General features: G+C 53.4%; 1 protein-coding gene across 1 annotated transcript in view; it reads right to left on the bottom strand.

Annotated features, from left to right (window-relative positions):
- LOC118938099 overlaps positions 1-12,640 on the bottom strand; it is a 52,445-nt gene extending 39,805 nt beyond the window's left edge. The window contains exon 1 of the mRNA XM_036939776.1: positions 12,487-12,640. Within this exon, the coding sequence (XP_036795671.1) occupies positions 12,487-12,640 (154 nt within the window). The remainder of the gene's footprint in view (positions 1-12,486) is intronic.
- Positions 12,641-13,331: the final 691 nt, after the last annotated feature.

Genomic DNA, 13,331 nt, shown 5'->3' with positions numbered 1-13,331 from the left:
TCCCACACCCAGATCCTCTCCCTCTCATTTGACCTATTCCCACACCCAGATCCTCTCCCTCTCGCTCTCATTTGACCTATTCCCACACCCAGAACCCCTCCCTCTCATTTGACCTATTCCTTCACCCAGATCCCCTCCCTCTCGCTCTCATTTGACCTATTCCCTCGCCCAGATCCCCTCCCTCTCATTTGACCTATTCCCACACCCAGATTATCTCCCTCTCGCTCTCATTTGACCTATTCCCACGCCCAGATCCTCTCCCTCTCATTTGACCTATTCCCACACCCAGATCCCCTCCCTCTCGCTCTCATTTGACCTATTCCCACACCCAGATCCCCTCCCTCTCGCTCTCATTTGACCTATTCCCACACCCAGATCCCCTCCCTCTCGCTCTCATTTGACCTATTCCCACGCCCAGATCCTCTCCCTCTCATTTGACCTATTCCCACACCCAGATCCCCTCCCTCTCCCTCTCATTTGACCTATACCCACACCCAGATCCCCTCCCCTCGCTCTCATTTGACCTATTCCCACACCCAGATCCTCTCCCTCTCATTTGACCTATTCCCACACCCAGATCCTCTCCCTCTCATTTGACCTATTCCCACGCCCAGATCCTCTCCCTCTCGCTCTCATTTGAGCTATTCCCACACCCAGATCCTCTCCCTCTCATTTGACCTATTCCCACACCCAGATCCTCTCGCTCTCGCTCTCATTTGACCTATTCCCACACCCAGATCCCCTCCCTCTCATTTGACCTATTCCTTCACCCAGATCCCCTCCCTCTCGCTCTCATTTGACCTATTCCCTCGCCCAGATCCCCTCCCTCTCATTTGACCTATTCCCACACCCAGATTATCTCCCTCTCGCTCTCATTTAACCTATTCCCACGCCCAGATCCTCTCGCTCTCATTTGACCTATTCCCACACCCAGATCCCCTCCCTCTCACTCTCATTTGACCTATTCCCACACCCAGATCCCCTCCCTCTCGCTCTCATTTGACCTATTCCCACGCCCAGATCCTCTCCCTCTCATTTGACCTATTCCCACACCCAGATCCCCTCCCTCTCGCTCTCATTTGACCTATTCCCACACCCAGATCCCCTCCCTCTCGTTCTCATTTGACCTATTCCCACACCCAGATCCCCTCCCTCTCGCTCTCATTTGACCTATTCCCACACCCAGATCCCCTCCCTCTCGTTCTCATTTGACCTATTCCCACACCCAGATCCCCTCCCTCTCGCTCTCATTTGACCTATTCCCACACCCAGATCCCCTCCCTCTCGCTCTCATTTGACCTATTCCTTCACCCAGATCCCCTCCCTCGCTCTCTCATTTTACCTATTCCCTCGCCCAGATCCTCTCCCTCTCATTTCACCTATTCCCTCGCCCAGATCCTCTCCCTCTCATTTGACCTATTCCCACACCCAGATTATCTCCCTCTCGCTCTCATTTGAACTATTCCCTCGCCCAGATCCTCTCCCTCTCATTTGACCTATTCCCACACCCAGATTATCTCCCTCTCGCTCTCATTTGAACTATTCCCACGCCCAGATCCCCTCCCTCTCGCTCTCATTTGACCTATTCCTTCACCCAGATCCCCTCCCTCGCTCTCTCATTTTACCTATTCCCTCGCCCAGATCCTCTCCCTCTCATTTCACCTATTCCCTCGCCCAGATCCTCTCCCTCTCATTTGACCTATTCCCACACCCAGATTATCTCCCTCTCGCTCTCATTTAACCTATTCCCACGCCCAGATCCTCTCCCTCTCATTTGAACTATTCCCACACCCAGATCCCCTAGCTCTCATTTGACCTATTCCCACGCCCAGATCCTCTCCCTCTCATTTGAACTATTCCCACACCCAGATCCCCTCCCTCTCCCTCTCATTTGACCTATTCCCACACCCAGATCCCCTCCCTCTCACTCTCATTTGACCTATTCCCACACCCAGATCCCCTCCCTCTCACTCTCATTTGACCTATTCCCACACCCAGATCCTCTCCCTCTCATTTGACCTATTCCCACACCCAGATCCTCTCCCTCTCATTTGACCTATTCCCACACCCAGATCCCCTCCCTCTCACTCTCATTTGACCTATTCCCACACCCAGATCCTCTCCCTCTCATTTGACCTATTCCCACGCCCAGATCCTCTCCCTCTCATTTGACCTATTCCCACACCCAGATCCCCCCCCTCTCGCTCTCATTTTACCTATTCCCTCACCCAGATCCCCTCCCTCTGATTTTACCTATTCCCACACCCAGATCCTCTCCCTCTCGCTCTCATTTGACCTATTCCTTCACCCAGATCCCCTCCCTCTCATTTGACCTATTCCCACGCCCAGATCCTCTCCCTCTCATTTGACCTATTCCTTCACCCAGATCCCCTCCCTCTCGCTCTCATTTGACCTATTCCCACACCCAGATCCTCTCGCTCTCATTTGACCTATTCCCTCACCCAGATCCCCTCCCTCTCGCTCTCATTTGACCTATTCCTTCACCCAGATCCCCTCCCTCTCGCTCTCATTTGACCTATTCCCACACCCAGATCCCCTCCCTCTCGCTCTCATTTGACCTATTCCCTCACCCAGATCCCCTCCCTCTGATTTTACCTATTCCCACACCCAGATCCTCTCCCTCTCGCTCTCATTTGACCTATTCCTTCACCCAGATCCCCTCCCTCTCCCTCTCATTTGACCTATTCCCACACCCAGATCCTCTCCCTCTCATTTGACCTATTCCCACGCCCAGATCCTCTCCCTCTCCCTCTCATTTGACCTATTCCCACGCCCAGATCCTCTCCCTCTCATTTGACCTATTCCCACACCCAGATCCCGTCCCTCTCGCTCTCATTTTACCTATTCCCTCACCCAGATCCCCTCCCTCTCGCTCTCATTTGACCTATTCCCACGCCCAGATCCTCTCCCTCTCATTTGACTTATTCCCACACCCAGATCCCCTCCCTCTCGCTCTCATTTTACCTATTCCCTCACCCAGATCCCCTCCCTCTGATTTTAACTATTCCCACACCCAGATCCCCTCCCTCTCGCTCTCATTTGACCTATTCCTTCACCCAGATCCCCTCCCTCGCTCTCTCATTTTACCTATTCCCTCGCCCAGATCCTCTTCCTCTCATTTCACCTATTCCCTCGCCCAGATCCTCTCCCTCTCATTTGACCTATTCCCACACCCAGATTATCTCCCTCTCGCTCTCATTTGACCTATTCCCACGCCCAGATCCTCTCCCTCTCATTTGACCTATTCCCACACCCAGATTATCTCCCTCTCGCTCTCATTTGACCTATTCCCACGCCCAGATCCTCTCCCTCTCATTTGACCTATTCCCACGCCCAGATCCCCTCCCTCTCGCTCTCATTTGACCTATTCCCACACCCAGATCCCCTCCCTCTCACTCTCATTTTACCTATTCCCACACCCAGATCCCCTCCCTCTCGCTCTCATTTGACCTATTCCCACACCCAGATCCTCTCCCTCTCATTTGACCTATTCCCACACCCAGATCCTCTCCCTCTCGCTCTCATTTGACCTATTCCCACACCCAGATCCCCTCCCTCTCATTTGACCTATTCCTTCACCCAGATCCCCTCCCTCTCGCTCTCATTTGACCTATTCCCTCGCCCAGATCCCCTCCCTCTCATTTGACCTATTCCCACACCCAGATTATCTCCCTCTCGCTCTCATTTAACCTATTCCCACGCCCAGATCCTCTCGCTCTCATTTGACCTATTCCCACACCCAGATCCCCTCCCTCTCACTCTCATTTGACCTATTCCCACACCCAGATCCCCTCCCTCTCGCTCTCATTTGACCTATTCCCACGCCCAGATCCTCTCCCTCTCATTTGACCTATTCCCACACCCAGATCCCCTCCCTCTCGCTCTCATTTGACCTATTCCCACACCCAGATCCCCTCCCTCTCGTTCTCATTTGACCTATTCCCACACCCAGATCCCCTCCCTCTCGCTCTCATTTGACCTATTCCCACACCCAGATCCCCTCCCTCTCGTTCTCATTTGACCTATTCCCACACCCAGATCCCCTCCCTCTCGCTCTCATTTGACCTATTCCCACACCCAGATCCCCTCCCTCTCCCTCTCATTTGACCTATTCCCACACCCAGATCCCCTCCCTCTCGCTCTCATTTGACCTATTCCTTCACCCAGATCCCCTCCCTCGCTCTCTCATTTTACCTATTCCCTCGCCCAGATCCTCTCCCTCTCATTTCACCTATTCCCTCGCCCAGATCCTCTCCCTCTCATTTGACCTATTCCCACACCCAGATTATCTCCCTCTCGCTCTCATTTGAACTATTCCCACGCCCAGATCCTCTCCCTCTCATTTGACCTATTCCCACACCCAGATCCCCTCCCTCTCACTCTCATTTGACCTATTCCCACACCCAGATCCCCTCCCTCTCGCTCTCATTTGACCTATTCCCACGCCCAGATCCTCTCCCTCTCATTTGACCTATTCCCACGCCCAGATCCTCTCCCTCTCGCTCTCATTTGACCTATTCCCACGCCCAGATCCTCTCCCTCTCATTTGACCTATTCCCACACCCAGATCCCCTCCCTCTCGCTCTCATTTGACCTATTCCCACACCCAGATCCTCTCCCTCTCATTTGACCTATTCCCACGCCCAGATCCTCTCCCTCTCATTTGACCTATTCCCACACCCAGATCCTCTCCCTCTCATTTGACCTATTCCCACACCCAGATCCCCTCGCTCTCATTTGACCTATTCCCACGCCCAGATCCTCTCCCTCTCATTTGAACTATTCCCACACCCAGATCCCCTCGCTCTCATTTGACCTATTCCCACGCCCAGATCCTCTCCCTCTCATTTGAACTATTCCCACACCCAGATCCCCTCCCTCTCCCTCTCATTTGACCTATTCCCACACCCAGATCCCCTCCCTCTCACTCTCATTTGACCTATTCCCACACCCAGATCCCCTCCCTCTCACTCTCATTTGACCTATTCCCACACCCAGATCCTCTCCCTCTCATTTGACCTATTCCCACACCCAGATCCTCTCCCTCTCATTTGACCTATTCCCACACCCAGATCCCCTCCCTCTCACTCTCATTTGACCTATTCCCACACCCAGATCCTCTCCCTCTCATTTGACCTATTCCCACGCCCAGATCCTCTCCCTCTCATTTGACCTATTCCCACACCCAGATCCCCCCCCTCTCGCTCTCATTTTACCTATTCCCTCACCCAGATCCCCTCCCTCTGATTTTACCTATTCCCACACCCAGATCCTCTCCCTCTCGCTCTCATTTGACCTATTCCTTCACCCAGATCCCCTCCCTCTCATTTGACCTATTCCCACGCCCAGATCCTCTCCCTCTCATTTGACCTATTCCTTCACCCAGATCCCCTCCCTCTCGCTCTCATTTGACCTATTCCCACACCCAGATCCTCTCGCTCTCATTTGACCTATTCCCTCACCCAGATCCCCTCCCTCTCGCTCTCATTTGACCTATTCCTTCACCCAGATCCCCTCCCTCTCGCTCTCATTTGACCTATTCCCACACCCAGATCCCCTCCCTCTCGCTCTCATTTGACCTATTCCCTCACCCAGATCCCCTCCCTCTGATTTTACCTATTCCCACACCCAGATCCTCTCCCTCTCGCTCTCATTTGACCTATTCCTTCACCCAGATCCCCTCCCTCTCCCTCTCATTTGACCTTTTCCCACACCCAGATCCTCTCCCTCTCATTTGACCTATTCCCACGCCCAGATCCTCTCCCTCTCCCTCTCATTTGACCTATTCCCACGCCCAGATCCTCTCCCTCTCATTTGACCTATTCCCACACCCAGATCCCGTCCCTCTCGCTCTCATTTTACCTATTCCCTCACCCAGATCCCCTCCCTCTCGCTCTCATTTGACCTATTCCCACGCCCAGATCCTCTCCCTCTCATTTGACTTATTCCCATACCCAGATCCCCTCCCTCTCGCTCTCATTTGACCTATTCCCTCACCCAGATCCCCTCCCTCTGATTTTACCTATTCCCACACCCAGATCCCCTCCCTCTCGCTCTCATTTGACCTATTCCTTCACCCAGATCCCCTCCCTCGCTCTCTCATTTTACCTATTCCCTCGCCCAGATCCTCTTCCTCTCATTTCACCTATTCCCTCGCCCAGATCCTCTCCCTCTCATTTGACCTATTCCCACACCCAGATTATCTCCCTCTCGCTCTCATTTGACCTATTCCCACGCCCAGATCCTCTCCCTCTCATTTGACCTATTCCCACACCCAGATTATCTCCCTCTCGCTCTCATTTGACCTATTCCCACGCCCAGATCCTCTCCCTCTCATTTGACCTATTCCCACGCCCAGATCCCCTCCCTCTCGCTCTCATTTGACCTATTCCCACACCCAGATCCCCTCCCTCTCACTCTCATTTTACCTATTCCCACACCCAGATCCCCTCCCTCTCGCTCTCATTTGACCTATTCCCACACCCAGATCCTCTCCCTCTCATTTGACCTATTCCCACACCCAGATCCTCTCCCTCTCGCTCTCATTTGACCTATTCCCACACCCAGATCCCCTCCCTCTCATTTGACCTATTCCTTCACCCAGATCCCCTCCCTCTCGCTCTCATTTGACCTATTCCCTCGCCCAGATCCCCTCCCTCTCATTTGACCTATTCCCACACCCAGATTATCTCCCTCTCGCTCTCATTTAACCTATTCCCACGCCCAGATCCTCTCGCTCTCATTTGACCTATTCCCACACCCAGATCCCCTCCCTCTCACTCTCATTTGACCTATTCCCACACCCAGATCCCCTCCCTCTCGCTCTCATTTGACCTATTCCCACGCCCAGATCCTCTCCCTCTCATTTGACCTATTCCCACACCCAGATCCCCTCCCTCTCGCTCTCATTTGACCTATTCCCACACCCAGATCCCCTCCCTCTCGTTCTCATTTGACCTATTCCCACACCCAGATCCCCTCCCTCTCGCTCTCATTTGACCTATTCCCACACCCAGATCCCCTCCCTCTCGTTCTCATTTGACCTATTCCCACACCCAGATCCCCTCCCTCTCGCTCTCATTTGACCTATTCCCACACCCAGATCCCCTCCCTCTCCCTCTCATTTGACCTATTCCCACACCCAGATCCCCTCCCTCTCGCTCTCATTTGACCTATTCCTTCACCCAGATCCCCTCCCTCGCTCTCTCATTTTACCTATTCCCTCGCCCAGATCCTCTCCCTCTCATTTCACCTATTCCCTCGCCCAGATCCTCTCCCTCTCATTTGACCTATTCCCACACCCAGATTATCTCCCTCTCGCTCTCATTTGAACTATTCCCACGCCCAGATCCTCTCCCTCTCATTTGACCTATTCCCACACCCAGATCCCCTCCCTCTCACTCTCATTTGACCTATTCCCACACCCAGATCCCCTCCCTCTCGCTCTCATTTGACCTATTCCCACGCCCAGATCCTCTCCCTCTCATTTGACCTATTCCCACGCCCAGATCCTCTCCCTCTCGCTCTCATTTGACCTATTCCCACGCCCAGATCCTCTCCCTCTCATTTGACCTATTCCCACACCCAGATCCCCTCCCTCACTCTCATTTGACCTATTCCCACACCCAGATCCTCTCCCTCTCATTTGACCTATTCCCACGCCCAGATCCTCTCCCTCTCATTTGACCTATTCCCACACCCAGATCCTCTCCCTCTCATTTGACCTATTCCCACACCCAGATCCCCTCGCTCTCATTTGACCTATTCCCACGCCCAGATCCTCTCCCTCTCATTTGAACTATTCCCACACCCAGATCCCCTCGCTCTCATTTGACCTATTCCCACGCCCAGATCCTCTCCCTCTCATTTGAACTATTCCCACACCCAGATCCCCTCCCTCTCCCTCTCATTTGACCTATTCCCACACCCAGATCCCCTCCCTCTCACTCTCATTTGACCTATTCCCACACCCAGATCCCCTCCCTCTCACTCTCATTTGACCTATTCCCACACCCAGATCCCCTCCCTCTCACTCTCATTTGACCTATTCCCACACCCAGATCCCCTCCCTCTCACTCTCATTTGACCTATTCCCACACCCAGATCCTCTCCCTCTCATTTGACCTATTCCCACACCCAGATCCTCTCCCTCTCATTTGACCTATTCCCACACCCAGATCCCCTCCCTCTCACTCTCATTTGACCTATTCCCACACCCAGATCCTCTCCCTCTCATTTGACCTATTCCCACGCCCAGATCCTCTCCCTCTCATTTGACCTATTCCCACACCCAGATCCCCCCCCTCTCGCTCTCATTTTACCTATTCCCTCACCCAGATCCCCTCCCTCTGATTTTACCTATTCCCACACCCAGATCCTCTCCCTCTCGCTCTCATTTGACCTATTCCTTCACCCAGATCCCCTCCCTCTCATTTGACCTATTCCCACGCTCAGATCCTTTCACTCTCATTTGACCTATTCCTTCACCCAGATCCACACCCTCTCGCTCTCATTTGACCTATTCCCACACCCAGATCCTCTCGCTCTCATTTGACCTATTCCCTCACCCAAATCCCCTCCCTCTCGCTCTCATTTGACCTATTCCTTCACCCAGATCCCCTCCCTCTCGCTCTCATTTGACCTATTCCCACACCCAGATCCCCTCCCTCTCGCTCTCATTTGACCTATTCCCTCACCCAGATCCCCTCCCTCTGATTTTACCTATTCCCACACCCAGATCCTCTCCCTCTCGCTCTCATTTGACCTATTCCTTCACCCAGATCCCCTCCCTCTCCCTCTCATTTGACCTATTCCCACACCCAGATCCTCTCCCTCTCATTTGACCTATTCCCACACCCAGATCCTCTCCCTCTCGCTCTCATTTGACCTATTCCTTCACCCAGATCCCCTCCCTCTCCCTCTCATTTGACCTATTCCCACGCCCAGATCCTCTCCCTCTCATTTGACCTATTCCCACACCCAGATCCCCTCCCTCTCGCTCTCATTTTACCTATTCCCTCACCCAGATCCCCTCCCTCTCGCTCTCATTTGACCTATTCCCACGCCCAGATCCTCTCCCTCTCATTTGACTTATTCCCACACCCAGATCCCCTCCCTCTCGCTCTCATTTTACCTATTCCCTCACCCAGATCCCCTCCCTCTGATTTTACCTATTCCCACACCCAGATCCCCTCCCTCTCACTCTCATTTGACCTATTCCTTCACCCAGATCCCCTCCCTCGCTCTCTCATTTTACCTATTCCCTCGCCCAGATCCTCTTCCTCTCATTTCACCTATTCCCTCGCCCAGATCCTCTCCCTCTCATTTGACCTATTCCCACACCCAGATTATCTCCCTCTCACTCTCATTTGACCTATTCCCACGCCCAGATCCTCTCCCTCTCATTTGACCTATTCCCACACCCAGATTATCTCCCTCTCGCTCTCATTTGACCTATTCCCACGCCCAGATCCTCTCCCTCTCATTTGACCTATTCCCACACCCAGATCCCCTCCCTCTCGCTCTCATTTGACCTATTCCCACACCCAGATCCTCTCCCTCTCATTTGACCTATTCCCACACCCAGATCCTCTCCCTCTCGCTCTCATTTGACCTATTCCCACACCCAGATCCCCTCCCTCTCATTTGACCTATTCCTTCACCCAGATCCCCTCCCTCTCGCTCTCATTTGACCTATTCCCTCGCCCAGATCCCCTCCCTCTCATTTGACCTATTCCCACACCCAGATTATCTCCCTCTCGCTCTCATTTAACCTATTCCCACGCCCAGATCCTCTCGCTCTCATTTGACCTATTCCCACACCCAGATCCCCTCCCTCTCACTCTCATTTGAACTATTCCCACACCCAGATCCCCTCCCTCTCGCTCTCATTTGACCTATTCCCACGCCCAGATCCTCTCCCTCTCATTTGACCTATTCCCACACCCAGATCCCCTCCCTCTCGCTCTCATTTGACCTATTCCCACACCCAGATCCCCTCCCTCTCGTTCTCATTTGACCTATTCCCACACCCAGATCCCCTCCCTCTCGCTCTCATTTGACCTATTCCCACACCCAGATCCCCTCCCTCTCGTTCTCATTTGACCTATTCCCACACCCAGATCCCCTCCCTCTCGCTCTCATTTGACCTATTCCCACACCCAGATACCCTCCCTCTCCCTCTCATTTGACCTATTCCCACACCCAGATCCCCTCCCTCTCGCTCTCATTTGACCTATTCCTTCACCCAGATCCCCTCCCTCGCTCTCTCATTTTACCTATTCCCTCGCCCAGATCCTCTCCCTCTCATTTCACCTATTCCCTCGCCCAGATCCTCTCCCTCTCATTTGACCTATTCCCACACCCAGATTATCTCCCTCTCGCTCTCATTTGAACTATTCCCACGCCCAGATCCTCTCCCTCTCATTTGACCTATTCCCACACCCAGATCCCCTCCCTCTCACTCTCATTTGACCTATTCCCACACCCAGATCCCCTCCCTCTCGCTCTCATTTGACCTATTCCCACGCCCAGATCCTCTCCCTCTCATTTGACCTATTCCCACGCCCAGATCCTCTCCCTCTCGCTCTCATTTGACCTATTCCCACGCCCAGATCCTCTCCCTCTCATTTGACCTATTCCCACACCCAGATCCCCTCCCTCTCACTCTCATTTGACCTATTCCCACACCCAGATCCTCTCCCTCTCATTTGACCTATTCCCACGCCCAGATCCTCTCCCTCTCATTTGACCTATTCCCACACCCAGATCCTCTCCCTCTCATTTGACCTATTCCCACACCCAGATCCCCTCGCTCTCATTTGACCTATTCCCACGCCCAGATCCTCTCCCTCTCATTTGAACTATTCCCACACCCAGATCCCCTCGCTCTCATTTGACCTATTCCCACGCCCAGATCCTCTCCCTCTCATTTGAACTATTCCCACACCCAGATCCCCTCCCTCTCCCTCTCATTTGACCTATTCCCACACCCAGATCCCCTCCCTCTCACTCTCATTTGACCTATTCCCACACCCAGATCCCCTCCCTCTCACTCTCATTTGACCTATTCCCACACCCAGATCCTCTCCCTCTCATTTGACCTATTCCCACGCCCAGATCCTCTCCCTCTCATTTGACCTATTCCCACACCCAGATCCCCCCCCTCTCGCTCTCATTTTACCTATTCCCTCACCCAGATCCCCTCCCTCTGATTTTACCTATTCCCACACCCAGATCCTCTCCCTCTCGCTCTCATTTGACCTATTCCTTCACCCAGATCCCCTCCCTCTCATTTGACCTATTCCCACGCCCAGATCCTCTCCCTCTCATTTGACCTATTCCTTCACCCAGATCCCCTCCCTCTCGCTCTCATTTGACCTATTCCCACACCCAGATCCTCTCGCTCTCATTTGACCTATTCCCTCACCCAGATCCCCTCCCTCTCGCTCTCATTTGACCTATTCCTTCACCCAGATCCCCTCCCTCTCGCTCTCATTTGACCTATTCCCACACCCAGATCCCCTCCCTCTCGCTCTCATTTGACCTATTCCCTCGCCCAGATCCCCTCCCTCTCATTTGACCTATTCCCACACCCAGATTATCTCCCTCTCGCTCTCATTTAACCTATTCCCACGCCCAGATCCTCTCGCTCTCATTTGACCTATTCCCACACCCAGATCCCCTCCCTCTCACTCTCATTTGACCTATTCCCACACCCAGATCCCCTCCCTCTCGCTCTCATTTGACCTATTCCCACACCCAGATCCCCTCCCTCTCGCTCTCATTTGACCTATTCCCACACCCAGATCCCCTCCCTCTCGCTCTCATTTGACCTATTCCCACACCCAGATCCCCCCCCTCTCGCTCTCATTTGACCTATTCCCACACCCAGATCCTCTCCCTCTCATTTGACCTATTCCCACACCCAGATCCCCTCCCTCTCGCTCTCATTTGACCTATTCCTACACCCAGATCCCCTCCCTCTCGCTCTCATTTGACCTATTCCTTCACCCAGATCCTCTCCCTCTCACTTTACCTATTCCCTCGCCCAGATCCCCTCCCTCGCTCTCTCACTTTACCTATTCCTTTGCCCAGATCCCCTCCCTCGCTCTCTCACTTTACCTATTCCCTCGCCCAGATCCCCTCCTTCTCTCTCTCACTTTACCTATTCCCTCCATCCTCTGGTCTGCCTGCTCCCTCCGTCCTCTGGTCTGCCTGCTCTCTCCGTCCTCTGGTCTGCCTGCTCCCTCCGATCTGCCTGCTGCCTGCTCCCTCCGCCCTCCGTCTGCCTGCTCCCTCCGCACTCTGGTCTGCCTGCTCCCTCTGGTCTGCCTGCTCCCTCTGGTCTGCCTGCTCCCTCTGCCCTCTGGTCTGCCTGCTCCCTCCACCCTCTGGTCTGCCTGCTCCCTCCAACCTCTGGCCTGCCTGCTCCCTCCAACCTCTGGCCTGCCTGCTCCCTCCAACCTCTGGCCTGCCTGCTCCCTCCGCCCTCTGGTCTGCCTGCTCCCTCCGCCCTCCGGTCTGCCTGCTGCCTGCTCCCTCCACCCTCTGGTCTGCCTGCTCCCTCCAACCTCTGGTCTGCCTGCTCCCTCCAACCTCTGGCCTGCCTGCTCCCCATGTCACGTCCTACGTCCTCTGGGTGGAAGACAGAACTGAGGAACATGGACGGTCGGTCCCACTTTAAATAAACAACAACTAGGTTTAATGAAGCCTTCATAGACCCTTTATAATGCATATATCCTGTATATAGATGCTTTACGAAGTATTCATGTAAAAGGTGTTGCAACAGGACCTTAAAGGGGCAATCAGCAGTTGCTACATCCACTTTTGGACTTTTACATTGATACGTACCCAACGTACCCATTGATTCTTGATGAGCTTAGTTTAACCATCATACCCCATCAGAACCCAAAATATAAGTTTGCGGCGCTGACAGAGATGGCCGCCTCGCTTCGCGTTCCTAGGAAACTATGCAGTATTTTGTTTTTTTACGTGTTATTTATTACATTGGTACCCCAGGTAATCTTAGGTTTTATTACATACAGTCGGGAGGAACTACTGGATATAAGAGCAACGTCAACTCACCAACATTACGATGAGGAATATGACTTTCCCGAAGCAGATCCTGTGTTTTTCCCACCACCCGGGACAATGGATCGGATCCCAGCCGGCGAACCAATACAACGACGCCGTAAAAGGGGCAAACGAAGCTGTCTTCTGGTCAGGCTCCGGAGACGGGCACATCGCGCACCACTCCCTAGCATACTACTCGCCAATGTCCAGTCTCTTGACAACAAGGTTGATGAAAT

This window comes from Oncorhynchus mykiss, chromosome 13 (genome assembly GCF_013265735.2).
Source record: "Oncorhynchus mykiss isolate Arlee chromosome 13, USDA_OmykA_1.1, whole genome shotgun sequence".
In the NCBI taxonomy this organism is placed as follows: Eukaryota; Metazoa; Chordata; class Actinopteri; order Salmoniformes; family Salmonidae; genus Oncorhynchus; species Oncorhynchus mykiss.
This window is presented reverse-complemented; position numbering and strand designations above follow the sequence as displayed.